At 44.6% G+C, this 27,878-nt stretch overlaps 1 protein-coding gene across 1 annotated transcript in view; it reads left to right on the top strand.

Moving 5' to 3' along the window:
- Positions 1-729: 729 nt before the first annotated feature.
- Positions 730-27,878, top strand: part of LOC139377191 (AT-rich interactive domain-containing protein 4B-like) — a 186,776-nt gene continuing 159,627 nt past the window's right edge. The window contains exons 1-2 of the mRNA XM_071120192.1: positions 730-930; positions 11,799-11,852. Of these exons, the coding sequence (XP_070976293.1) occupies positions 11,847-11,852 (6 nt within the window). The 5' untranslated portion in view covers positions 730-930; positions 11,799-11,846. The remainder of the gene's footprint in view (positions 931-11,798; positions 11,853-27,878) is intronic.

Below are 27,878 nucleotides of genomic sequence, written 5' to 3'. Positions count from 1 at the left end.
TAACATTAGCATGTGAAGCCAAGATGATTTGGTCCAAAAAAATCTCTGCCAACCCTCTACTACTGTTACCTGGTGAACCCGATTAGCCACTAATCACCCCATTAAAAGGTGGGATACCACGTTCACCATATAAATGGTGTGATTGGTAAGATTTTTCTACCTTTTTAAAATATGGTGATTGGTGGCAATACGGTATTCACTAGTTAGTTACCACAGCCACAAAGTAAAACAGGCGCTAAAAAACAACAATTCGCTTTCTGGACTTAATGTAAGGTTATGATTAAGCATACTGCTAGCCGTGTGGTTAGGTTAGAAATCAGATTAAAATAAGATAAATTGTAGAAATAGGTTGGGTTTCTCCATGTGTGGCTGTTGTATCTAGTGACGACTCTATAAAGTCTCTGTCTCCTTAACAGAGAACCCGCAGGAGTAGGTGGGGCACTCAACAACCTCTTTCGAGTGCTCCTCGGAAGGAATTGTGGGAGCTGTCGTGTTTTGCATCGTTTCTTGTCTCGTATCTCCCCAGCCTATTCAGGTGTAAATAACTCCTGTAATGACTACATCTCCCACCTACACACGCCGTTATTAAAGGATACTGGAATCGTTGTATCGGAGAAAAAAAAAACCAGCCAATCATACAAGCTAAAGGGCGGCAACCATAATGTGTTGTCCAATGAGGGAACATATTGAAGGCCGTGGGCGGGTTGAGGAATCCGCCAGTCCTTTTCAGAAGCGGGGGGAGAGCATCACAGAGAAAGCGCTCTCTAGCTTCGGATACCGTGTACGACTCGGACGAATTCATATCCCAACATCAACCAGAGCAGGGGCCAGCGGACCAACGCATACAACCTGGGAAATTACATTATTTTAAATGGATTCCTCTGGACATTTCCTTCGTCGAAAGAAGACCTCATCAAATTGACTTCATAGGTAAAGGGATTGTGCTTTTGCATGCTTTAGGACATGAAACATTTAACTACATTGAATGTCGATGTCTGAAAGAATAAAAAAACAACGGATTCAACTGTGATCAACATGAAGCGAGAGTAATTGAAACATCAATCGTGAAAATGTTATCGTAACTCTTAAATGCACACACGGTTAACCTAACCATTTCCTCTGTGTATCCGTTTTTATTTTATGAATAGCGTAACAGTTATGGTAAACCTCGTTTCAGCATCTCTTACTTTATTTCATGCTGAACAATGCGGCTTGTTAACGTTATTCATTGTAACCCGCGCTGTTGTCGACATGTTTGACAATCGTAGTGAAAGGATCACTTTCTACCGGACTAACAACCGACTGTTGTTTTGGGCTTGAAAACACTACGACCACTTTGTTGTGTTTGCTTGGTAGCTCGTTAACTGGGAGGACATGCTGCCAGGTCCGAGCTGGTCCTTATGTAAGACTGGCTACATGGTGATGGAAGTATTTTTCCATTTATAAATTACCTCTTGCATCGACTTCCAATCGGTATCTGGAGTTTCACAACCAGCCGGCTGGGAATCTGAACTAGGCTATATTTATTTTGTTGCCTTGATTTTAGCGCAGAAACAATGTTGCAACTGAATCAAGTCCCTGTAGTCGCAGCTCGACACATTGTTATGTACATGTTCCTCCTCGTCGAAGGGATTTCGTCGTTTTTTGTTGCCTGATAATTCCGGGTCGACACTTCCCCTGCCTGCCCTCGCCTCTGTCAAAAATGGCCAAAAACGAAGTGAGCAGAACAGAAATGACAACCCAAAGAAGGTTATCGCGGATCCGTTTTCTTCGCTAACCCATCCGAGCTGCAGTGTGCGGCAAGTTGCAGGGACCAGGGACATATTGGACGTGCATTGACATGTTGAGACAGCTTGCTGCTTAACCTCGAGCTGGGGGAAAGGATTGGACCTGCGGTGTTGTTTTGGGTGACATTGTAGCCATCGAGATGATTCCAAGAGAAAGGGATCTATCGAGCCTCCTAAACAGTGACTTTATCCTCGGAGAGTATTATTTGTTTATAATTCAGTGTTTGAAACTACTTTATTGGGCTTGACCTTGTTGTCACATTTGTTTCTTTGTCAGAGAGGCACACACCGATGTCCTCGACCGCCACAGCAGATTTGTACAACAACAGATCACCGCTCGCGCAGACTTGAGTGAATAAATCTGTTTTCAATAGTCCCGCAGCACTGTTACTTTCAATGACTTTATCGTGCTTTGCTGTCATTGAAGTGGAATGATTCGTGTCAGTTCTTGGTTAGTGTTGTCGAGCTTAGTTTTATCGCACTATTTGGCTACGGATCCTCGGTGGAGAGAGCTGGGTACGGTCGAGTCACCCACTCGAATAATGATGTCTAGTACCCTAGCACTTTGTTCCCGATGTCCAACAACAATGTCACATTGAAGAGATGATTTTAGAGAAGCGCACGTGAATTCCGATGTTTTTTTTTATACACATTTCCGAATGTGATGATTTGTGCACGTTTTGTGTTGCCTGTTTTCTCGACTGTTAAAAGTGTTTTTGCTGTGTGGCAGACTGGGCTGGCAGCGACTGAAATGGCGTCATCCAACGCTGTGCAGACAGGAGAAGAGACATTGCAGACTCCCAGTCCCCTAGATATCAAGCAACTGTACTTAACCCTCACCGCATGGTTTTCAGTTTGGGGCATTTCTCCGATCCGTGGTTCATTTGTAACTTTTGTTCAACGACCGGGACTGCTGGGTGTTAATGTTATCGAACGGTAGGTTAGTGTGGTGTTACTGTTTGTTCTCGGCTGTCTGTCTCCATAGAAAAGCCCCAGACTAGACTGTGGGAGGATACATGGTCTTTACATCCACGTCTCTAACGTGTTGTAATTGGAACGATCAGTTTACTACGTTCACAACAAGAATGAAAAGTAACGGTGCCAACGTTGTCCGGTTGAGTAACGTCAAGACCTAAAACGCCCTGTTCCCTGATATCATGACTCTCCTGTGACTCGATCAGACCTCTCTGATTGCTTGGTGTGTAGGTAGTATTGTGTGATTTAGGGTTGTAAAATGCTTATGGAATTTCGAGTAACGATTCATTGTCATGCAAATGTCATTGTCTCTTTTTTCATTTTTTTTCCAAATGCTTTGACATTGTAATGTGTAATAATTCCACGACATACCTAATGAATAAAACACAGCGTTGGTGACAACACTGTCTTAAAAATGAATGGATTTGACCGCTGGGAACTTTTGGAAATGAAGCTTCTCCTCCCGACCGTGTCGTTCTACTTGTAAAATCATTACCAACTTGACCCACTTCAGCCCAAAAAATATGAGGCTACGCTGAACTGCTATTGTGGAAATTAATATATTAAGACCATTATGACTAATATATATATATATATATATATATATATATATATATATATATATATATATATATATATATATATATATCATCTTTTTTTTAATTATATGATGACTGTCACTGTGTGTTCATGAGCATTTTGTACACTAGCCTGAGTGCCAGTCTGCTTGTGCCAACATGCAAACAATGTTTGGCGTGACAATAAGTCAAGGATTTAGCATGATGGCACAGACTGACACTCAGGCTAGTGTACACAATAGTGCTGAGCTACTAGTGCTTTTTGAGGTTGGTTCGGTTTCTGTTTAGATTATTATAAAATAATAAAACACGTTTTTTGATTTTGGCTTCTATTATTATTTTAGACATTAAATGCTGTAACAACAGAATAAAACAATTAATGAATGTCCCATGATGGTAGACTGCCCATGACTAATTTATTACTTAACCATCAGTTATTCATATTACATTACTTAACACATTTCCGTTGAGTATATTACATGTATTTTATTTGATGACATTTTATTCCAAGTCTCTATAGTCAACATGTCGTCGCTATATACAGTTGAAGTCTGAGGTTTACATATACCTAAGCCAAATACATTTTAACTCAGTTTTTCACAATTCCTGACATGACATCCTAGTAAAAATGCCCTGTTTTAGGTCAGTTAGGATCAACACTTTATTTTAAGAATGTGAAATGTCAGAATAATAGCAGATAATTATTTATTTCAGCTTTTATTTCTTTTATCACATTCCCAGTGGGTCAGAAGTTTACATACTAATTGTGTGTATTTGGTAGCATTGCCTTTAAATTGTTTAACTTTAACTTGTTTCAGGTAGTCTTCCATAAGCTTCCCACGATAAGTTGGGTGTATTTTGGCCCATTCACCCTGACAGCGCTGGTGTAACTGAGTCAGGTTTGTAGGCCTCCTTGCTCGCATATGCTTTGTCAGTTCTGCCCACACATTGTCTATAGGATTGAGGTCAGGGCTTTGTGATGGCCACTCCAATACCTTGACTTTGTTGAGACATTTTGCCACAACTTTGGAAGTATGCTTGGGGTCATTGTCCATTTGGAAGACCCATTTGCGACCAAGCTTTAACTTCCTGACTGATGTCTTGAGATGTTGCTTCAATATATCCACATAATTTCCATTGCCATCTATTTTGTGAAATGCACCAGTCCCTCCTGCAGAAAAGCACCCCCACAACATGATGCTGCCACCCCCGTGCTTCACGGTTGGGATGGTGTTCTTCGGCTTGCAAGCCTCCCCCTTTTCCCTCCAAACATAACAATGGTCATTATTGCCAAACAGTTCTATTTTTGTTTCATCAGACCAGAGGACATTTCTCCAAAAAGTACGATCTTTGTCCCCATGTGCAGTTACAACCCGTAGTCTGGCTTTTTGATGCCGGTTTTGGAGCAGTGGCTTCTTCCTTGCTGAGCGGCCTTTCAGCTTATGTCGATATAGTTCCCATGATATCAAGCAAAGAGGCACTGAGTTTGAAGGTAGGCCTTGAAATACATCTACAGGTACACCTCCAATTGACTCAAATGATGTCAATTAGCCAATCAGAAGCTTCTAAAGCCATGACTTCATTTTCTGGAATTTTCCAAGCTGTTAAAAGGCACAGTCAAGTTAGTGTATGTAAACTTCTGACCCACTGGAATTGTGATACAGTGAAATAATCTGTCTGTAAACCGTTGTTGGAAAAATTACTTGTCATGCACAAAGTAGATGTCCTAACCAACTTTCCCAAACTATACTGTTAACCTCTCTGGTACAAGTGGGACGGTAGCGTCCCACCTCGACAACAGCCAGTGAAATTGCAGGGCACCAAATTCAAAACAACAGAAATCCCATAATTACATTTTCTCAAACATACAAGTATTATACCCCATGTTAAAGGTAAACTTCTTGTTAATCCGATCCAAAATGTCAGATTTCAAAAAGGCTTTACAGCGAAAGCACACCATGCGATTATGTTAAGTCAGCGCCTAGCCACAGAAAACCATACAGCCATTTTCCAACCAAGGAGTGGTGTCACAAAAGTCAGAAATGGCGTTAAAATGAATCACTTACCTTTGGTTTTCATCTGGTGGCACTCCCAGGACTTCCATGTTACGCAATACATGTTTGTTTTGTTTGACAATGTCCCTCTTTATGTCCGAAAACCTCAGTTTTGTTGGTGCGTTTAGTTCAGTAATCCAAAGGCACAAAGCAGGCTCTCAACATCCCAGATTTCAATAAAAAAACAGACATACAAAATAATAGTACATCCTGGATGGATTTTCCTCAGGTTTTCGCTTGCCATATCAGTTCCGTTATACTCACAGATATTATTTTAACAGTTTTAGAAACTTCAGAAACTTCATCTACCAATTATATGCATATCGTAGCTTCTGGGCCTGAGTAGCAGGCAGTTTAATTTGGGCACGCTTTTCATCCGAAATTCCGAATGCTGCCCCCTACCCCAGTGAAGTTAACAAGAAATTTGTGGAGTGGTTGAAACACTTAGGTTGGAGTTATTAAAACTTGTTTATGTAAACTTCCGACTTCAACTGTACCTGCTGCCTTTGCTGTCTGACAAAATCCTTGTTTTAGTAGTTCAAAGTAAATAAAGCATTCATTTGACTGCTGAATACCAACTATCAATCACTTGGATCATGTATTTTCAGGTTGAGAAGCAACTGCTCTCTATCCCCCTGTCTCCGTGTCTGCCCCACAGTGCAGTGGACTGGATAAGTAGGTGCAAAATGGATTATGGACATAGTAGTTTAGCGCAGAAAATGTGCTAATTAACTTTGTAGAATATTGGCCTGTTTGGAACTACAACTCCCTACTACATTTTATTTTATTTTAAATGTAACCTTTATTTAACTAGTCAAGTCAGTTAAGAACAACTTCTTATTTACAATGATGGCCTACCGGCGAACAGTGGGTAAACTGTCTTTTTCAGGGGCAGAACGACAGACTTTTACCCTGTCAGCTCGGGGATTCGGTCCAGAAACCTTTCGGTTACTGGCCCAACTATCTAACAAATCAAATGTTTTTATATAGCCCTTCGTACATCAGCTGATATCTCAAAGTGCTGTACAGAAACCCAGCCTAAAACCCCAAACAGCAAGCAATGCAGGTGTAGAAGCACGGTGGCTAGGAAAAACTCCCTAGAAAGGCCAAAACCTAGGAAGAAACCTAGAGAGGAACCAGGCTATGTGGGGTGGCCAGTCCTCTTCTGGCTGTGCCGGGTGGAGATTATAACAGAACATGGCCAAGATGTTCAAATGTTCATAAATGACCAGCATGGTCCAATAATAATAATCACAGGCAGAACAGTTGAAACTGGAGCAGCAGCACGGTCAGGTGGACTGGGGACAGCAAGGAGTAGTCATGTCAGGTAGTCCTGAGGCATGGTTCTAGGGCTCAGGTCCTCAGAGAGAGAAAGAGAGAATTAGAGAGAGCACACTTAAATTCACACAGGACACCGAATAGGACAGGAGAAGTACTCCAGATATAACAAACTGACCCTAGCCCCCCGACACAAACTACTGCAGCATAAATACTGGAGGCTGAGACAGGAGGGGTCAGGAGACACTGGCCCCATCCGAGGACACCCCCGGACAGGGCCAAACAGGAAGGATATAACCCCACCCACTTTGCCAAAGCACAGCCCCCACACCACTAGAGGGATATCTTCAACCACCAACTTACCATCCTGAGACAAGAATGAGTATAGCCCACAAAGATTTCCGCCACGGCACAACCCAAGGGGGGGGCGCCAACCCAGACAGGACAATCACATCAGTGACTCAACCCACTCAGGTGACGCACCCCTCCCAGGGACGGTATGAGAGAGCCCCAGTAAGCCAGTGACTCAGCCCCTGTAATAGGGGAGAGGCAGAGAATCCCAGTGGAAAGAGGGGAACCGGCCAGGCAGAGACAGCAAGGGCGGTTCGTTGCTCCAGAGCCTTTCCGTTCACCTTCCCACTCCTGGGCCAGACTACACTCAATCATATGACCCACTGAAGAGATGAGTCTTCAGTAAAGACTTAAAGGTTGAGACTGAGTTTGCGTCTCCGACATGGGTAGGCAGACCGTTCCATAAAAATTGAGCTCTATAGGAGAAAGCCCTGCCTCCAGCTGTTTGTTTAGAAATTCTAGGGACAATTAGGAGGCCTGCGTCTTGTGACCGTAGCGTATGTGTAGGTATGTACGGCAGGACCAAATCAGAGAGATAGGTAGGAGCAAGCCCATGTAATGCTTTGTAGGTTAGCAGAAAAACCTTGAAAACAGCCCTTGCTTTGACAGGAAGCCAGTGTAGGGAGGCTAGCCCTGGAGTAATATGATCAAATTTCTTGGTTCTAGTCAGGATTCTAGCAGCTGTATTTAGCACTAACTGAAGTTTATTTAGTGCTTTATCCGGGTAGCCGGAAAGTAGAGCATTGCAGTAGTCTAACTTAGAAATGACAAAAGCATGGATTAATTTTTCTGCATCATTTTTGGACAGAAAGTTTCTGATTTTTGCAATGTTACGTAGATGGAAAAAAACTGTCCTTGAAATGTTCTTGATATGTTCTTCAAAAGAGAGATCAGGGTCCAGAGTAATGCCGAGGTCCTTCACAGTTTTATTTGAGACGACTGTACAACCATTAAGATTAATTGTCAGATTCAATAGAAGATCTCTTTGTTTCTTGGGACCTAGAACAAGCATCTCTGTTTTGTCCGAGTTTAAAAGTAGAAAGTTTTCAGCCATCCACTTCCTTACGTCTGAAACACATGCTTCTAGCGAGGGCAATTTTGGGGCTTCACCATGTTTCATTGAAATGTACAGCTGTGTGTTATCCGCATAGCAGTGAAAGTTAACATTATGTTTTCGAATGACATCCCCAAGAGGTAAAATATATAGTGAAAACAATAGTGGTCCTAAAACGGAACCTTGAGGAACACCGAAATTTACAGTTGATTTGTCAGAGGACAAACCATTCACAGAGACAAACTGATATCTTTCCGACAGATAAGATCTAAACCAGGCCAGAACTTGTCCGTGTAGACCAATTTGGGTTTCCAATCTCTCCAAAAGAATGTGGTGATCGATGGTATCAAAAGCAGCACTAAGGTCTAGGAGCACGAGGACAGATGCAGAGCCTCGGTCTGATGCCATTAAAAGGTAATTTACCACCTTCACAAGTGCAGTCTCAGTGCTATGATGGGGTCTAAAACTAGACTGAAGCATTTCGTATACATTGTTTGTCTTCAGGAAGGCAGTGAGTTGCTGCGCAACAGCCTTTTCTAACATTTTTGAGAGGAATGGAAGATTTGATATAGGCCGATAGTTTAGTTTTTTATATTTTCTGGGCCAAAGTTTGGCTTTTTCAAGAGAGGCTTTATTACTGCCACTTTTAGTGAGTTTGGTACACATCTGGTGGATAGAGAGCCGTTTATCATGTTCAACATAGGAGGGCCAAGCACAGGAAGCAGCTCTTTCAGTAGTTTAGTTGGAATAGGGTCCAGTATGCAGCTTGAAGGTTTAGAGGCCATGATTATTTTCATCCATTTCCGTTCCAATTTTCTGGAAGCTTGCTTCAGAGCTCGGGTATTTTCTGTGTACCAGGGAGCTAGTTTCTTATGAGAAATGTTTTTCGTTTTTAGGGGTGCAACTGCATCTAGGGTATTGCGCAAGGTTAAATTGAGTTCCTCAGTTAGGTGGTTAACTAATTTTTGTCCTCTGGCATCCTTGGGTAGACAGAGGGAATCTGGAAGGACATCAAGGAATCTTTGTGTTTGTGAATTTATAGCACGACTTTTGATGTTCCTTGGTTGGGGTCTGAGCAGATTATTTGTTGCAATTGCAAACGTTATAAAATGGTGGTCTGATAGTCCAGGATTATGAGGAAAAATATTAAGATCCACAACATTTATTCCATGGGACAAAACTAGGTCCAGATTATGACTGTGACAGTGAGTGGGTCCAGAGACATGTTGGACAAAACCCACTGAGTCGATGATGGCTCCGAAAGCCTTTTGGAGTGGGTCTGTGGACTTTTCCATGTGAATATTAAAGTCACCAAAGATTAGAATATTATCTGTTATGACTACAAGGTCCGATAGGAATTCAGGGAACTCAATGAGGAACGCTGTATATGGCCCAGGAGGCCTGTAAACAGTACCTATAAAAAGTGAGGCTGCATAGATTTCATGACTAGAAGCTCAAAAGACGCAAACTTCGTTTTTTTTTTGTAAATTGAAATTTGCTATCGTAAATGTTAGCAACACCTCCGCCTTTGCGGGATGCACGGGGGATATGGTCACCAGTGTAGCCAGGAGGTGAGGCCTCATTTAACAGTAAATTCATCAGGCTTAAGCCATGTTTCAGTCAGGCCAATCACATCAAGATTATGATCAGTGGTTAGTTCATTGACTATAACTGCCTTTGAAGTAAGGGATCTAACATTAAGTAGCCCTATTTTGAGATGTGAGGTATCATGATCTCTTTCAATAATGACAGGAATGGAGGAGGTCTTTATCCTAGTGAGATTGCTAAGGCGAACACCGCCATGTTTAGTTTTGCCCAACCTAGGTCGAGGCACAGACACGGTCTCAATGGTGATAGCTGAGCTGACTACACTGACTGTGCTAGTGGCAGACTCCACTATGCTGGCAGGCTGGCTAACAGCCTGCTGCCTGGCCTGCACCCTATTTCATTGTGGAGCTAGAGGAGTTAGAGCCCTGTCTATGTTGGTAGATAAAATGAGAGCACCCCTCCAGCTAGGATGGCGTCCATCACTCCTCAGCAGGCCAGGCTTGGTCCTGTTTGTGGGTGAGTCCCAGAAAGAGGGCCAATTATCTACAAATTCTATCTTTTGGGAGGGGCAGAAAACCGTTTTCAACCAGCGATTGAGTTGTGATACTCTGCTGTAGAGCTCATCACTCCCCCTAACTGGGAGGGGGCTAGAGACAATTACTCGATGCCGACACATCTTTCTAGCTCATTTACACGCAGAAGCTATGTGGTGATGGTGGTGATGGTGATCTCTGACTGTTTCATCCTAACATCGTTGGTGCCGACGTGGATAACGATATCTCTATACTCTCTACACTCGGCAGTTTTAGCTTTAGCCAGCACCATCTTCAGATTAGCCTTAACGTCGGTAGCCCTGCCCCCTGGTAAACAGTGTATGATCGCTGGATGATTCGTTTTAAGTCTAATACTGCGGTTAATGGAGTCGCCAATGACTTGAGTTTTCAATTTGTCTGAGCTAATGGTGGGAAGCTTCGGCGTCTCAGACCCCGTAACGGGAGGAGTAGAGACAAGAGAAGGCTCGGCCTCTGACTCCGACTCCGACTCGCTGCTTAATGGGGAAAACCGGTTGAAAGTTTCTGTCGGCTGAATGAGCGACACCGGTTGAGCGTTCCTACAGCATTTCCTTCCAGAAACCGTGAGAAAGTTGTCCGGCTGCGGGGACTGTGCCAGGGGATTTATACTACTATCTGTACTTACTGGTGGCACAGACGCTGTTTCATCCTTTCCTACACTCAAATTACCCTTGCCTAACGATTGCGTGTGAAGCTGGACTTCGTTCTCCTGTATATTATGAGTACAGCGACTGCAATTAGAAGGCATCATGTTAATGTTACTACTTAGCTTCGGCTGGTGGAGGTCCTGACGAACCACGTCCAGATAAAGCATCATGTTAATGTTACTACTTAGCTTCGGCTGGTGGAGGTCCTGACGAACCACGTCCAGATAAAGCATCATGTTAATGTTACTACTTAGCTTCGGCTGGTGGAGGTCCTGACGAACCACGTCCAGATAAAGCATCATGTTAATGTTACTACTTAGCTTCGGCTGGTGGAGGTCCTGACGAACCACGTCCAGATAAAGCATCATGTTAATGTTACTACTTAGCTTCGGCTGGTGGAGGTCCTGACGAACCATGTCCAGATAAAGCGTCTGGAGTGAAAAAGTTGAGGGAAAAAACAAAAATATAAACGGTAATTAAAAAGTAAAAAACGTAAAGTTGTCAGGTAGCAAAATAGGTTGGCAACAAAACTCACAGCAACACGTAAACAAGTCTGCAAGTTGTGACCGGAAATGACGTCGTAAAAGGTTATGGTCAATAATATCAACGGCTGCATTGAAATCTAACCACTAGGCTACCTGCTGCCACCGTTCGTTGCATACATTACACAGGGCTTGAGCTGATTCATCTCTAGAAAAACTGTGCATTGATCTCACAGAAAAAAATTGAAGGAAATGGAATTGAAATAATTGAACCGTCGTCAGTCAATATATTTTTGTATTTTTTTTAAACCCCTACATTTTGGTTAATCGCTCAGCACTAGTACACAATTCTCCAAACACAGAAAGCTATTACACCCAGTGTATTATACAATGTCATGGATGTTAGGGCAAACGGTGTCATGAACAGACCTCAGATTATGCCTGACTGACAGTTTCAAAACTTCATTTTCAGACACAGAATCATTACGCTGGTCACCCAAGAAGAGCCTAGAGGACTGTGATGAAGGTAATACAGTCCCATACTTTACACGTTATTTATATGATTACTCCTGTGCTGATCTGTCTTCCCTTCATAGCTAGCGAGGGGGTTGAAGACATACTGATAGGTGTTTTATAGTGTAGACTCACTGGAGAGGTGGAGCGCCATGCCCTAACCCCTTAACCCTACCCCCTCCCCCCTAACCCTACCCCCTCCCCATGTCACCAAGCCCATTAACCAGAACCCCAGGCCTCTCATTTAACCAGAACCCCAGGCCTCTCATTTAACCAGAACCCCAGGTCTCTCACTTTCCCAGAACCCCAGGCCTCTCATTTCCCCAGAACCCCGGGCCTCTCATTTCCCCAGAACCCCGGGCCTCTCATTTCCCCAGAACCCCGGGCCTCTCATTTCCCCAGAACCCTGGGCCTCTCATTTCCCCAGAACCCCGGGCCTCTCATTTCCCCAGAACCACGGGCCTCTCATTTCCCCAGAACCCCAGGCCTCTCATTTCCCCAGAACCCCAGGTCTCTCCTTTCCCCAGAACCCCGGGCCCTCTCATATTTTTAAGTGGGAGAACTTAAAGGCTAGAGGGGAATCACTTCTTCAAAGCCAATCTGGCAGAGTGAAACAGACCTAGTAAATGTTTCCTGTTTGTTCGAAAAATTCCTAGTACACTGCAAATTAGTCATGTTTAGTCATGTTTCCAAAGTAAATCTGGTTCTACAACATGAGGTTCAGTCTGCAGTAACAGGTCTGTGTTTACAATACAGCCTCTATAACATGAGGTTCAGTCTGCAGTAACAGGTCTGTGTTTACAATACAGCCTCTATAACATGAGGTTCAGTCTGCAGTAACAGGTCTGTGTTTACAATACAGCCTCTACAACATGAGGTTCAGTCTGCAGTAACAGGTCTGTGTTTACAATACAGCCTCTACAACATGAGGTTCAGCCTGCAGTAACAGGTCTGTGTTTACAATACAGCCTCTACAACATGAGGTTCAGTATGCAGTAACAGGTCTGTGTTTACAATACAGCCTCTACAACATGAGGTTCAGTCTGCAGTAACAGGTCTGTGTTTACAATACAGCCTCTACAACATGAGGTTCAGTCTGCAGTAACAGATGTTAGTCCATCTTTATAAGTGTAGGTGTGCTGATTAACTACAGGGTGGATGCTTAGGCCCCTGGTCTGGTTCTGAGTTCAGGACAAACTTGTGGTCTATCACTGGACAGAGGCTTCCCTTTACATTCCTGCCAGGCCCCTGGTTGACGGGCCACAGAGCCCCTCTGTCTCCAACCTGCATCCAACTCACACAGACTTGCTGCGGTCTACAGACAAGACTGACACTGGTTCAGACTAACCATAGTATCAAAGGGCCACCCATCAAACATTTTTCCGTGACCCCAAGATACAAAACTGCAAAATGAATGACATTATTTCGATAATGTTATGAACATGAACATTGTCTGAGTCAACTTGTAAAAGTTGCACATTCATAAAAAAAGTTACGATGTTTAGCATCAATCCCTGCACGTCTTGGGTGATTTCCCTAGCAACGTTCTGACTACGGCAACAAGGTCTCTTTTTGTACTTTCTTTTTGTGGACACTTTCTCCGCACGTCCACTCCTGGCTGCATGTTCTGCCATAGAAATATAATGAATAGAACGTGCGTCACCATTCCATTCATTGATGGCATAATTGTTGGACTGGTGGCCATTGATAGTGTACCAATGGGAGCAAAGCACAAAGAGTAAGCAGGAAGTGTACCATCAATATGTGCTGTGATTTGTTGATTCATCTGACATTACAAAAAAAATACACTCCATTGCATGAGCCACATCAGTTAACATAATTTGAATGAACATTACCATGGAAGTTGTTGATTACAATACCAGGCAGCCATTACCAGTGTACCTACGAGTTTACCAGTCACATTGCCAGATTAGAGGTTCCAAGCCTGTTCTATTCATTCTATGGTTTCTGCAAGGCGCAACAGTTTCATCACATTAAGAGTTCATGTTACCTCAAATGGACTCAACCACAAGAATGCCATCCCGTCTTCAGTCAGTTGTTCGTTGCAATATTATTATATAATTTATTATATTTTTATTATTATTATTATATCTTTATTATTATATCTTTATTACATTATTATTATAATATCATTTATTATTATCATTATTATTATTATTATTATTATTATTATTATCATCTTTATCATTATTATTATTATTATTATTATCATCTTTATCATTATTATATCATTATTATATCATTATTATATCATTATTACATCTATTATTATATCATTATTACATCTATTATTATTATATCATTATTACATCTATATTATTATCATTATTATTATATTATTACATCTATATTATTATATCATTATTATTACATGATATTATTATTATTATTATCATTATTATTACATGATATTATTATTATTATTATGTCATTATTACATCTATATTATTATATCATTATTACATCTATATTATTATATCATTATTACATCTATATTATTACATCATTATTTTATTATTACATCTATATTATTATCATTATTATTATATCATTATTATATGTATTATATCATTGTATTATTATATCATTATTATTATTATATCTTATCATTATAATATATTATTTTATTATTATTATTATTATATTATCGTCATTTATTATATCATTATTTTATCATTATTATATCATGTTTATGTTTTATATTGATGCATGGATGTAAATCACTGGATGAGTTGAATTTCATAGCACTGTATGAGAATTTATACTGTTCATTTGAATAATTTGCCCCTGCTTGCTGGTTATTCTATGCAACTACTTCAAACACTCCACACAACCAAGACTGTGCTATTAGTGTGAACGATTTGGGGAATTGCCCTGTATTTCTCTCCACTTTGTCTCAATGGAGTAAAGCTGTAACCTCTCTGTTTACCTTGACATTTGTGTTGTGATGACCTCTCCTCTTGTTGCTACGGTAACCACCCCGGCAGACTGTTGCCTACCTAAAGGATTTTCTCCAAAAGTTGCTTGTTCCTGGGGCCATCCATACGTAAAATGTATGCACGCATGACTAAGTCGCTTTTGATAAACGCGTCTGCTAAATGTATTATTGTTGGTGTTTGACGTGAGAGGAGCAGAGGGAGTTGAAGAATGGGTGTCAGTACAACTGTTTTGCTCGTTGAGATTGAGTGATGGGTCTGTTGACATTTGGATATGTGATTGGGGGCAGTCCAGCACAGTATGTGTCATACATGATGAAAGAATCAGACACACTGTGGGTACTGTTTGTTTTGGCTCGTACGATTATCAGCTCTCCCATAACACCCATTGGACAAGAGAGCAGAGTGGTACTGGTAACCTTTTCAATGGATCCCATTTGGGGGGCTTGATTCTACATATCCCAGTTGGGGGTGGAGTTTGATTCTACATATCCCAGTTGGGGGTGGAACTTTATTCTACATATCCCAGTTGGGGGTGGAGCTTGATTCTACACATCCCAGTTGGGGGTGGAGCTTTATTCTACACATCCCAGTTGGGGGTGGAGCTTTATTCTACACATCCCAGTTCGGGAGGGGGAGCTTTTATTCTACACATCCCAGTTGGGGGGGGGGGGGGGGGGCTTTTATTCTACACATCCCAGTTCGGGAGGGTGCGGGTGCTTTATTCTACACATCCCAGTTCGGGAGGGGGAGCTTTTATTCTACACATCCCAGTTGGGGGGGAGGGGCTTTATTCTACACATCCCAGTTGGGGGTGGGTGGAGTTTTATTCTACACATCCCAGTTGGGGGTGGGTGGAGTTTTATTCTACACATCCCAGTTGGGGGTGGAGCTTTATTCTACACATCCCAGTTGGGGGTGGAGCTTTATTCTACACATCCCAGTTGGGGGTGGAGCTTTATTCTACACATCCCAGTTGGGGGGGGGGGGGGGTTTATTCTACACATCCCAGTTCGGGAGGGGGAGCTTTTATTCTAGACATCCCAGTTGGGGGGAGAGGGGGGGGCTTTATTCTACACATCCCAGTTGGGGGTGGAGCTTTATTCTACACATCCCAGTTGGGGGTGGAGCTTTATTCTACACATCCCAGTTGGGGGGGAGCTTTATTCTACACATCCCAGTTGGGGGGAGCTTTATTCTACACATCCCAGTTGGGGAGGAGAGGGGGGGCTTTATTCTACACATCCCAGTTGGTGGGGGGGGCTTTATTCTACACATCCCAGTTGGGCGGGGGGGGGGCTTTATTCTACACATCCCAGTTGGGGGGGGGGGGGCTTTATTCGACACATCCCAGTTGGGGGGGGGGCTTTATTCGACACATCCCAGTTGGGGGGGAGCTTTATTCTACACATCCCAGTTGGTGGGAGCTTTATTCTACACATCCCAGTTGGGGGGGAGAGGGGGGGGCTTTATTCTACACATCCCAGTTGGTGGGGGGGGGGGGTCTTTATTCTACACATCCCAGTTGGGGGGGAGAGGGGGGGGCTTTATTCTACACATCCCAGTTGGGGGTGGAGCTTTATTCTACACATCCCAGTTGGGGTGGAGCTTTATTCTACACATCCCAGTTGGGGGGGAGCTTTATTCTACACATCCCAGTTGGGGGGAGCTTTATTCTACACATCCCAGTTGGGGAGGAGAGGGGGGGCTTTATTCTACACATCCCAGTTGGGGGGGGGGGGGGGGGCTTTTATTCTACACATCCCAGTTGGGCGGGGGGGGGGCTTTATTCTACACATCCCAGTTGGGGGGGGAGCTTTATTCTACACATCCCAGTTGGGGGGGGGGGGGCTTTATTCGACACATCCCAGTTGGGGGGGGGGGGGGGGCTTTATTCTACACATCCCAGTTCGGGAGGGTGCGGGTGCTTTATTCTATACATCCCAGTTCGGGAGGGGGAGCTTTTATTCTACACATCCCAGTTGGGGGGGAGGGGCTTTATTCTACACATCCCAGTTGGGGGTGGGTGGAGTTTTATTCTACACATCCCAGTTGGGGGTGGGTGGAGTTTTATTCTACACATCCCAGTTGGGGGTGGGTGGAGTTTTATTCTACACATCCCAGTTGGGGGTGGGTGGAGTTTTATTCTACACATCCCAGTTGGGGGTGGGTGGAGTTTTATTCTACACATCCCAGTTGGGGGTGGAGCTTTATTCTACACATCCCAGTTGGGGAGGGGGAGCTTTTATTCTACACATCCCAGTTCGGGAGGGGGAGCTTTTATTCTAGACATCCCAGTTGGGGGGGAGAGGGGGGGGCTTTATTCTACACATCCCAGTTGGGGGTGGAGCTTTATTCTACACATCCCAGTTGGGGGTGGAGCTTTATTCTACACATCCCAGTTGGGGGGGAGCTTTATTCTACACATCCCAGTTGGGGGGAGCTTTATTCTACACATCCCAGTTGGGGAGGAGAGGGGGGGGGGCTTTATTCTACACATCCCAGTTGGTGGGGGGGGGGGGGCTTTATTCTACACATCCCAGTTGGGCGGGGGGAGGGGCTTTATTCTACACATCCCAGTTGGGGGGGAGCTTTATTCTACACATCCCAGTTGGGTGGGAGCTTTATTCTACACATCCCAGTTGGGGGTGTAGCTTTATTCTGCATATCCCATTTGGGGGTGGAGCTTTATTCTACACATCCCAGTTGGGGGTGGGGGGGAGCTTTATTCTACACATCCCATTTGTGGGGGGGGGGGGGGTTATTCTACACATCCCAGTTGGGGGTGGGTGGAGCTTTATTCTACACATCCCAGTTGGGTGGAGCTTTATTCTACACATCCCAGTTGGGGGTGGAACTTTATTCTACACATCCCAGTTGGGGGGGAGAGGGGGGGGCTTTATTCTACACATCCCAGTTGGGGGTGGAGCTTTATTCTACACATCCCAGTTGGGGGTGGAGCTTTATTCTACACATCCCAGTCGGGGGGGGGGAGCTTTATTCTACACATCCCAGTTGGGGGGGAGCTTTATTCTACACAACCCAGTTGGGGGGGAGAGGGGGGAGCTTTATTCTACACATCCCAATTGGGGGGGAGAGGGGGGGGCTTTATTCTACACATCCCAGTTGGGCGGGGGGAGGGGCTTTATTCTACACATCCCAGTTGGGGGGGAGCTTTATTCTACACATCCCAGTTGGGTGGGAGCTTTATTCTACACATCCCAGTTGGGGGTGTAGCTTTATTCTGCATATCCCATTTGGGGGTGGAGCTTTATTCTACACATCCCAGTTGGGGGTGGGGGGGAGCTTTATTCTACACATCCCATTTGTGGGGGGGGGGGGTTTATTCTACACATCCCAGTTGGGGGTGGGTGGAGCTTTATTCTACACATCCCAGTTGGGTGGGAGCTTTATTCTACACATCCCAGTTGGGTGGAGCTTTATTCTACACATCCCAGTTGGGGGTGGAACTTTATTCTACACATCCCAGTTGGGGGGGAGAGGGGGGGGCTTTATTCTACACATCCCAGTTGGGGGTGGGGCTTTATTCTACACATCCCAGTTGGGGGTGGAGCTTTATTCTACACATCCCAGTTGGGGGTGGAGCTTTATTCTACACATCCCAGTTGGGGGGGAGCTTTATTCTACACATCCCAGTTGGGGGGGAGCTTTATTCTACACAACCCAGTCGGGGGTGAGAGGTGGAGCTTTATTCTACACATCCCAGTTGGGGGGGAGAGGGGGGAGCTTTATTCTACACATCCCAGTTTGGGGGGAGAGGGGGGGGCTTTATTCTACACATCCCAGTTGGGCGGGGGGAGGCTTTATTCTACACATCCCAGTTGAGGGGGGGGGGGGCTTTATTCGACACATCCCAGTTGTGGGGGGGGGGGAGGCTTTATTCTACACATCCCAGTTGGGGGTGTAGCTTTATTCTGCACATCCCATTTGGAGGGGGGGCTTAATTCTACACATCCCAGTTGGGGGGTAGGGTTAGGGGGGCTTTATTCTACACATCCCAGTTGGGGGTGGAGCTTTATTCTACACATCCCAGTTGGGGGTGGAGCTTTATTCTACACATCCCAGTTGGGGGTGGAGCTTTATCTACACATCCCGAGTGGGGGTGGAGCTTTATTCTTCACATCCCAGTTGGGGGTGGAGCTTTATTCTACACATCCCAGTTGGGGGTTTAGCTTTATTCCACACATCCCAGTTGGGGGTGGAGCTTTATTCTACACATCCCAGTTGGGGGTGGAGCTTTATTCTACACATCCCAGTTGGGGGGATGGAGCTTTATTCTACACATCCCAGTTGGGGGGTGGAGCTTTATTCTACACATCCCAGGGCTTTATGGGGATTACTATAGTACTGGCTGGATTCACTCTACCTGGGGATTAATATAGTACTGGCTGGATTCACTCTACCTGGGGATTAATATAGTACTGGCTGGATTCACGTTCACCCCTGGGGATTAATATGGTACTGGCTGGATTCACTTTCACTCCTGGGGATTAATATAGTACTGGCTGGATTCACGTTCACTCCTGGGGATTAATATAGTACTGGCTGGATTCACTCTACCTGGGGATTAATATAGTACTGGCTGGATTCACTCTACCTGGGGATTACTATAGTACTGGCTGGATTCACTCTACCTGGGGATTAATATAGTACTGGCTGGATTCATGTTCACTCCATGGGATTAATATAGTACTGGCTGGATTCACTCTACCTGGGGATTAATATAGTACTGGCTGGATTCACTCTACCTGGGGATTACTATAGTACTGGCTGGATTCACGTTCACTCCTGGGGATTAATATAGTACTGGCTGGATTCACTCTACCTGGGGATTAATATAGTACTGGCTGGATTCACTCTACCTGGGGATTTATATAGTACTGGCTGGATTCACGTTCACTCCTGGGGATTAATATAGTACTGGCTGGATTCACTCTACCTGGGGATTAATATAGTACTGGCTGGATTCACTCTACCTGGGGATTAATATAGTACTGGCTGGATTCACTCTACCTGGGGATTAATATAGTCCTGGCTGGATTCACGTTCACTCCTGGGGATTAATATAGTACTGGCTGGATTCACTCTACCTGGGGATGAATATAGTACTGGCTGGATTCACTCTACCTGGGGATTAATATAGTACTGGCTGGATTCACTCTATCTGGGGATTAATATAGTACTGGCTGGATTCACGTTCACTCCTGGGGATTAATATAGTACTGGCTGGATTCACTCTACCTGGGGATTAATATAGTACTGGCTGGATTCACTCTACCTGGGGATGAATATAGTACTGGCTGGATTCACTCTACCTTGGGATTAATATAGTACTGGCTGGATTCACTCTACCTGGGGATTAATATAGTACTGGCTGGATTCACTCTACCTGGGGATTAAAATAGTACTGGCTGGATTCACGTTCACTCCTGGGGATTAATATAGTATTGGCTGGATTCACTCTACCTGGGGATTAAAATAGTACTGGCTGGATTCACGTTCACTCCTGTGGATTAATATAGTACTGGCTGGATTCACTCTACCTGGGGATTAATATAGTATTGGCTGGATTCACTCTACCTGGGGATTAATATAGTACTGGCTGGATTCACTCTACCTGGGGATTAATATAGTACTGGCTGGATTCACTCTACCTGGGGATTAATATAGTACTGGCTGGATTCACTCTACCTGGGGATTAATATAGTAATGGCTGGATTCACTCTACCTGGGGATTAATATAGTATTGGCTGGATTCACTCTACTTGGGGATGAATATAGTACTGGCTGGATTCGCTCTACCTGGGGATTAATATAGTACTGGCTGGATTCACTCTACCTGGGGATTAATATAGTACTGGCTGGATTCACTCTACCTGGGGATTACTATAGTACTGGCTGGATTCACTCTACCTGGGGATGAATATAGTACTGGCTAGATTCACTCTACCTGGGGATTAATATGGTACTGGCTGGATTCACTCTACCTGGGGATTAATATAGTACTGGCTGGATTCACTCTACCTGGGGATTAATATAGTACTGGCTGGATTCACTCTACCTGAGGATTAATATAGTACTGGCTGGATTCACTCTACCTGGGGATTAATATAGTACTGGCTGGATTCACTCTACCTGGGGATTAATATGGTACTGGCTGGATTCACTCTACCTGGGGATTAATATAGTACTGGCTGGATTCACTCTACCTGGGGATTAATATAGTACTGGCTGGATTCACGTTCACTCCTGGTGATTAATATAGTACTGGCTGGATTCACACTACCTGGGGATTAATATAGTACTGGCTGGATTCACGTTCACTCCTGGGGATTAATATAGTACTGGCTGGATTCACGTTCACTCCTGGGGATTAATATAGTACTGGCTGGATTCACTCTACCTGGGGATTAATATAGTACTGGCTGGATTCACGTTCACCCCTGGGGATTAATATAGTACTGGCTGGATTCACTTTTCCTGGGGATTAATATAGTACTGGCTGGATTCACTCTACCTGGGGATTAATATAGTACTGGCTGGATTCACTCTACCTGGGGATTAATATAGTACTGGCTGGATTCACTCTACCTGGGGATTACTATAGTACTGGCTGGATTCACTCTACCTGGGGATTAATATAGTACTGGCTGGATTCATGTTCACTCCATGGGATGAATATAGTACTGGCTGGATTCACTCTACCTGGGGATTAATATGGTACTGGCTGGATTCACGTTCACTCCTGGGGATTAATATAGTACTGGCTGGATTCACTCTACCTGGGGATTAATATAGTACTGGCTGGATTCACTCTACCTGGGGATTAATATAGTACTGGCTGGATTCACTCTACTTGGGGATGAATATAGTACTGGCTGGATTCACGCTCACTCCTGGGGATTAATATAGTACTGGCTGGATTCACTCTACCTGGGGATTAATATAGTACTGGCTGGATTCACTCTACCTGGGGATTAATATAGTACTGGCTGGATTCACTCTACCTGGGGATTAATATAGTACTGGCTGGATTCACTCTACCTGGGGATTAATTTAGTACTGGCTGGATTCACTCTACCTGGGGATTAATATAGTACTGGCTGGATTCACTCTACCTGGGGATTAATATAGTACTGGCTGGATTCACTCTACCTGGGGATTAATATAGTACTGGCTGGATTCATGTTCACTCCATGGGATTAATATAGTACTGGCTGGATTCACTCTACCTGGGGATTAATATAGTACTGGCTGGATTCACTCTACCTGGGGATTACTATAGTACTGGCTGGATTCACGTTCACTCCTGGGGATTAATATAGTACTGGCTGGATTCACTCTACCTGGGGATTAATATAGTACTGGCTGGATTCACTCTACCTGGGGATTTATATAGTACTGGCTGGATTCACGTTCACTCCTGGGGATTAATATAGTACTGGCTGGATTCACTCTACCTGGGGATTAATATAGTACTGGCTGGATTCACTCTACCTGGGGATTAATATAGTCCTGGCTGGATTCACGTTCACTCCTGGGGATTAATATAGTACTGGCTGGATTCACTCTACCTGGGGATGAATATAGTACTGGCTGGATTCACTCTACCTGGGGATTAATATAGTACTGGCTGGATTCACTCTATCTGGGGATTAATATAGTACTGGCTGGATTCACGTTCACTCCTGGGGATTAATATAGTACTGGCTGGATTCACTCTACCTGGGGATTAATATAGTACTGGCTGGATTCACTCTACCTGGGGATGAATATAGTACTGGCTGGATTCACTCTACCTTGGGATTAATATAGTACTGGCTGGATTCACTCTACCTGGGGATTAATATAGTACTGGCTGGATTCACTCTACCTGGGGATTAAAATAGTACTGGCTGGATTCACGTTCACTCCTGGGGATTAATATAGTATTGGCTGGATTCACTCTACCTGGGGATTAAAATAGTACTGGCTGGATTCACGTTCACTCCTGTGGATTAATATAGTACTGGCTGGATTCACTCTACCTGGGGATTAATATAGTATTGGCTGGATTCACTCTACCTGGGGATTAATATAGTACTGGCTGGATTCACTCTACCTGGGGATTAATATAGTACTGGCTGGATTCACTCTACCTGGGGATTAATATAGTACTGGCTGGATTCACTCTACCTGGGGATTAATATAGTACTGGCTGGATTCACTCTACCTGGGGATTAATATAGTATTGGCTGGATTCACTCTACTTGGGGATGAATATAGTACTGGCTGGATTCGCTCTACCTGGGGATTAATATAGTACTGGCTGGATTCACTCTACCTGGGGATTAATATAGTACTGGCTGGATTCACTCTACCTGGGGATTACTATAGTACTGGCTGGATTCACTCTACCTGGGGATGAATATAGTACTGGCTAGATTCACTCTACCTGGGGATTAATATGGTACTGGCTGGATTCACTCTACCTGGGGATTAATATAGTACTGGCTGGATTCACTCTACCTGGGGATTAATATAGTACTGGCTGGATTCACTCTACCTGAGGATTAATATAGTACTGGCTGGATTCACTCTACCTGGGGATTAATATAGTACTGGCTGGATTCACTCTACCTGGGGATTAATATGGTACTGGCTGGATTCACTCTACCTGGGGATTAATATAGTACTGGCTGGATTCACTCTACCTGGGGATTAATATAGTACTGGCTGGATTCACGTTCACTCCTGGTGATTAATATAGTACTGGCTGGATTCACACTACCTGGGGATTAATATAGTACTGGCTGGATTCACGTTCACTCCTGGGGATTAATATAGTACTGGCTGGATTCACGTTCACTCCTGGGGATTAATATAGTACTGGCTGGATTCACGTTCACCCCTGGGGATTAATATAGTACTGGCTGGATTCACTTTTCCTGGGGATTAATATAGTACTGGCTGGATTCACTCTACCTGGGGATTAATATAGTACTGGCTGGATTCACTCTACCTGGGGATTAATATAGTACTGGCTGGATTCACTCTACCTGGGGATTACTATAGTACTGGCTGGATTCACTCTACCTGGGGATTAATATAGTACTGGCTGGATTCATGTTCACTCCATGGGATGAATATAGTACTGGCTGGATTCACTCTACCTGGGGATTAATATGGTACTGGCTGGATTCACGTTCACTCCTGGGGATTAATATAGTACTGGCTGGATTCACTCTACCTGGGGATTAATATAGTACTGGCTGGATTCACTCTACCTGGGGATTAATATAGTACTGGCTGGATTCACTCTACTTGGGGATGAATATAGTACTGGCTGGATTCACGCTCACTCCTGGGGATTAATATAGTACTGGCTGGATTCACTCTACCTGGGGATTAATATAGTACTGGCTGGATTCACTCTACCTGGGGATTAATATAGTACTGGCTGGATTCACTCTACCTGGGGATTAATTTAGTACTGGCTGGATTCACTCTACCTGGGGATTAATATAGTACTGGCTGGATTCACTCTACCTGGGGATTAATATAGTACTGGCTGGATTCACTCTACCTGGGGATTAAAATAGTACTGGCTGGATTCACGTTCACTCCTGGGGATTAATATAGTATTGGCTGGATTCACTCTACCTGGGGATTAAAATAGTACTGGCTGGATTCACGTTCACTCCTGTGGATTAATATAGTATTGGCTGGATTCACTCTACCTGGGGATTAAAATAGTACTGGCTGGATTCACGTTCACTCCTGGGGATTAATATAGTATTGGCTGGATTCACTCTACCTGGGGATTAATATAGTACTGGCTGGATTCACTCTACCTGGGGATTAATATAGTACTGGCTGGATTCACTCTACCTGGGGATTAATATAGTACTGGCTGGATTCACTCTACCTGGGGATTAATATAGTACTGGCTGGATTCACTCTACCTGGGGATTAATATAGTATTGGCTGGATTCACTCTACTTGGGGATGAATATAGTACTGGCTGGATTCACTCTACCTGGGGATTAATATAGTACTGGCTGGATTCACTCTACCTGGGGATTAATATAGTACTGGCTGGATTCACTCTACCTGGGGATTACTATAGTACTGGCTGGATTCACTCTACCTGGGGATGAATATAGTACTGGCTAGATTCACTCTACCTGGGGATTAATATGGTACTGGCTGGATTCACTCTACCTGGGGATTAATATAGTACTGGCTGGATTCACTCTACCTGGGGATTAATATAGTACTGGCTGGATTCACTCTACCTGGGGATTAATATAGTACTGGCTGGATTCACTCTACCTGGGGATTAATATAGTACTGGCTGGATTCACTCTACCTGGGGATTAATATAGTACTGGCTGGATTCACTCTACCTGGGGATTAATATAGTACTGGCTGGATTCACTCTACCTGGGGATTAATATAGTACTGGCTGGATTCACTCTACCTGGGGATTAATATGGTACTGGCTGGATTCACTCTACCTGGGGATTAATATAGTACTGGCTGGATTCACTCTACCTGGGATTAATATAGTACTGGCTGGATTCACGTTCACTCCTGGGGATTAGCATTCCAGAGGGACATCAGAGACTGTAACGTTCTTTGCTTCACGGAAACGTGGCTTACTGGAGAGACGCAATCCGAAGCGGTGCAGCCAACAGGTTTCTCCACGCATCGCGCAGACAGGAAAAAACATCTTTCTGGTAAAAAGAGGGGCGGGGGCGTATGCCTTATGACTAACGTGACATGGTGCGATGAAAGAAACATACAGGAACTCAAATCCTTCTGTTCACCTGATTTAGAATTCCTCACAATCAAATGTAGACCGCATTATCTACCAAGAGAATTCTCTTCGATTATAATCACAGCCGTATATATCCCCCCCCAAGCAGACACATCGATGGCTCTGAACGAACTTTATTTAACTCTCTGCAAACTGGAAACAATTTATCCGGAGGCTGCATTCATTGTAGCTGGGGATTTTAACAAGGCTAATCTGAAAACAAGAATCCCCAAATTTTATCAGCATATCGATTGCGCAACCAGGGGAGGAAAGACCTTGGACCATTGTTACTCTAACTTCCGCGACGCATATAAGGCCCTGCCCCGCCCCCCTTTCGGAAAAGCTGACCACGACTCCATTTTGTTGATCCCTGCCTACAGACAGAAACTAAAACAAGAGGCTCCCACGCTGAGGTCTGTCCAACGCTGGTCCGACCAAGCTGACTCCACACTCCAAGACTGCTTCCATCACGTGGACTGGGAGATGTTTCGTATTGCGTCAGATAACAACATTGACGAATACGCTGATTCGGTGTGCGAGTTCATTAGAACGTGCGTTGAAGATGTCGTTCCCATAGCAACGATTAAAACATTCCCTAACCAGAAACCGTGGATTGATGGCAGCATTCGTGTGAAACTGAAAGCGCGAACCACTGCTTTTAATCAGGGCAAGGTGTCTGGTAACATGACCGAATACAAACAGTGCAGCTATTCCCTCCGCAAGGCTATCAAACAAGCTAAGCGCCAGTACAGAGACAAAGTAGAATCTCAATTCAACGGCTCAGACACAAGAGGCATGTGGCAGGGTCTACAGTCAATCACGGACTACAGGAAGAAACCCAGCCCAGTCACGGACCAGGATGTCTTGCTCCCAGGCAGACTAAATAACTTTTTTGCCCGCTTTGAGGACAATACAGTGCCACTGACACGGCCTGCAACGAAAACATGCGGTCTCTCCTTCACTGCAGCCGAGGTGAGTAAGACATTTAAACGTGTTAACCCTCGCAAGGCTGCAGGCCCAGATGGCATCCCCAGCCGCGCCCTCAGAGCATGCGCAGACCAGCTGGCCGGTGTGTTTACGGACATATTCAATCAATCCCTATACCAGTCTGCTGTTCCCACATGCTTCAAGAGGGCCACCATTGTTCCTGTTCCCAAGAAAGCTAAGGTAACTGAGCTAAATGACTACCGCCCCGTAGCACTCACATCCGTCATCATGAAGTGCTTTGAGAGACTAGTCAAGGACCATATCACCTCCACCCTACCTGACACCCTAGACCCACTCCAATTTGCTTACCGCCCAAATAGGTCCACAGACGATGCAATCTCAACCACACTGCACACTGCCCTAACCCATCTGGACAAGAGGAATACCTATGTGAGAATGCTGTTCATCGACTACAGCTCGGCATTCAACACCATAGTACCCTCCAAGCTCGTCATCAAGCTCGAGACCCTGGGTCTCGACCCCGCCCTGTGCAACTGGGTACTGGACTTCCTGACGGGCCGCCCCCAGGTGGTGAGGGTAGGCAACAACATCTCCTCCCCGCTGATCCTCAACACTGGGGCCCCACAAGGTTGCGTTCTGAGCCCTCTCCTGTACTCCCTGTTCACCCACGACTGCGTGGCCACGCACGCCTCCAACTCAATCATCAAGTTTGCGGACGACACAACAGTGGTAGGCTTGATTACCAACAACGATGAGACGGCCTACAGGGAGGAGGTGAGGGCCCTCGGAGTGTGGTGTCAGGAAAACAACCTCACACTCAACGTCAACAAAACTAAGGAGGATTGTGGACTTCAGGAAACAGCAGAGGGAACACCCCCCTATCCACATCGATGGAACAGTAGTGGAGAGGGTAGCAAGTTTTAAGTTCCTCGGCATACACATCACAGACAAACTGAATTGGTCCACTCACACAGACAGCATCGTGAAGAAGGCGCAGCAGCGCCTCTTCAACCTCAGGAGGCTGAAGAAATTCGGCTTGTCACCAAAAGCACTCACAAACTTCTACAGATGCACAATCGAGAGCATCCTGGCGGGCTGTATCACCGCCTGGTATGGCAACTGCACCGCCCTCAACCGTAAGGCTCTCCAGAGGGTAGTGAGGTCTGCACAACGCATCACCGGGGGCAAACTACCTGCCCTCCAGGACACCTACACTACCCGATGTCACAGGAAGGCCATAAAGATCATCAAGGACATCAACCACCCGAGCCACTGCCTGTTCACCCCGCTATCATCCAGAAGGCGAGGTCAG

Source organism: Oncorhynchus clarkii, chromosome 20, assembly GCF_045791955.1.
Source record: "Oncorhynchus clarkii lewisi isolate Uvic-CL-2024 chromosome 20, UVic_Ocla_1.0, whole genome shotgun sequence".
Taxonomy (NCBI): domain Eukaryota; kingdom Metazoa; phylum Chordata; class Actinopteri; order Salmoniformes; family Salmonidae; genus Oncorhynchus; species Oncorhynchus clarkii.
The sequence above is the reverse complement of the archived record's forward strand: the minus strand, read 5'-3'. Positions and strand labels throughout refer to the sequence as shown.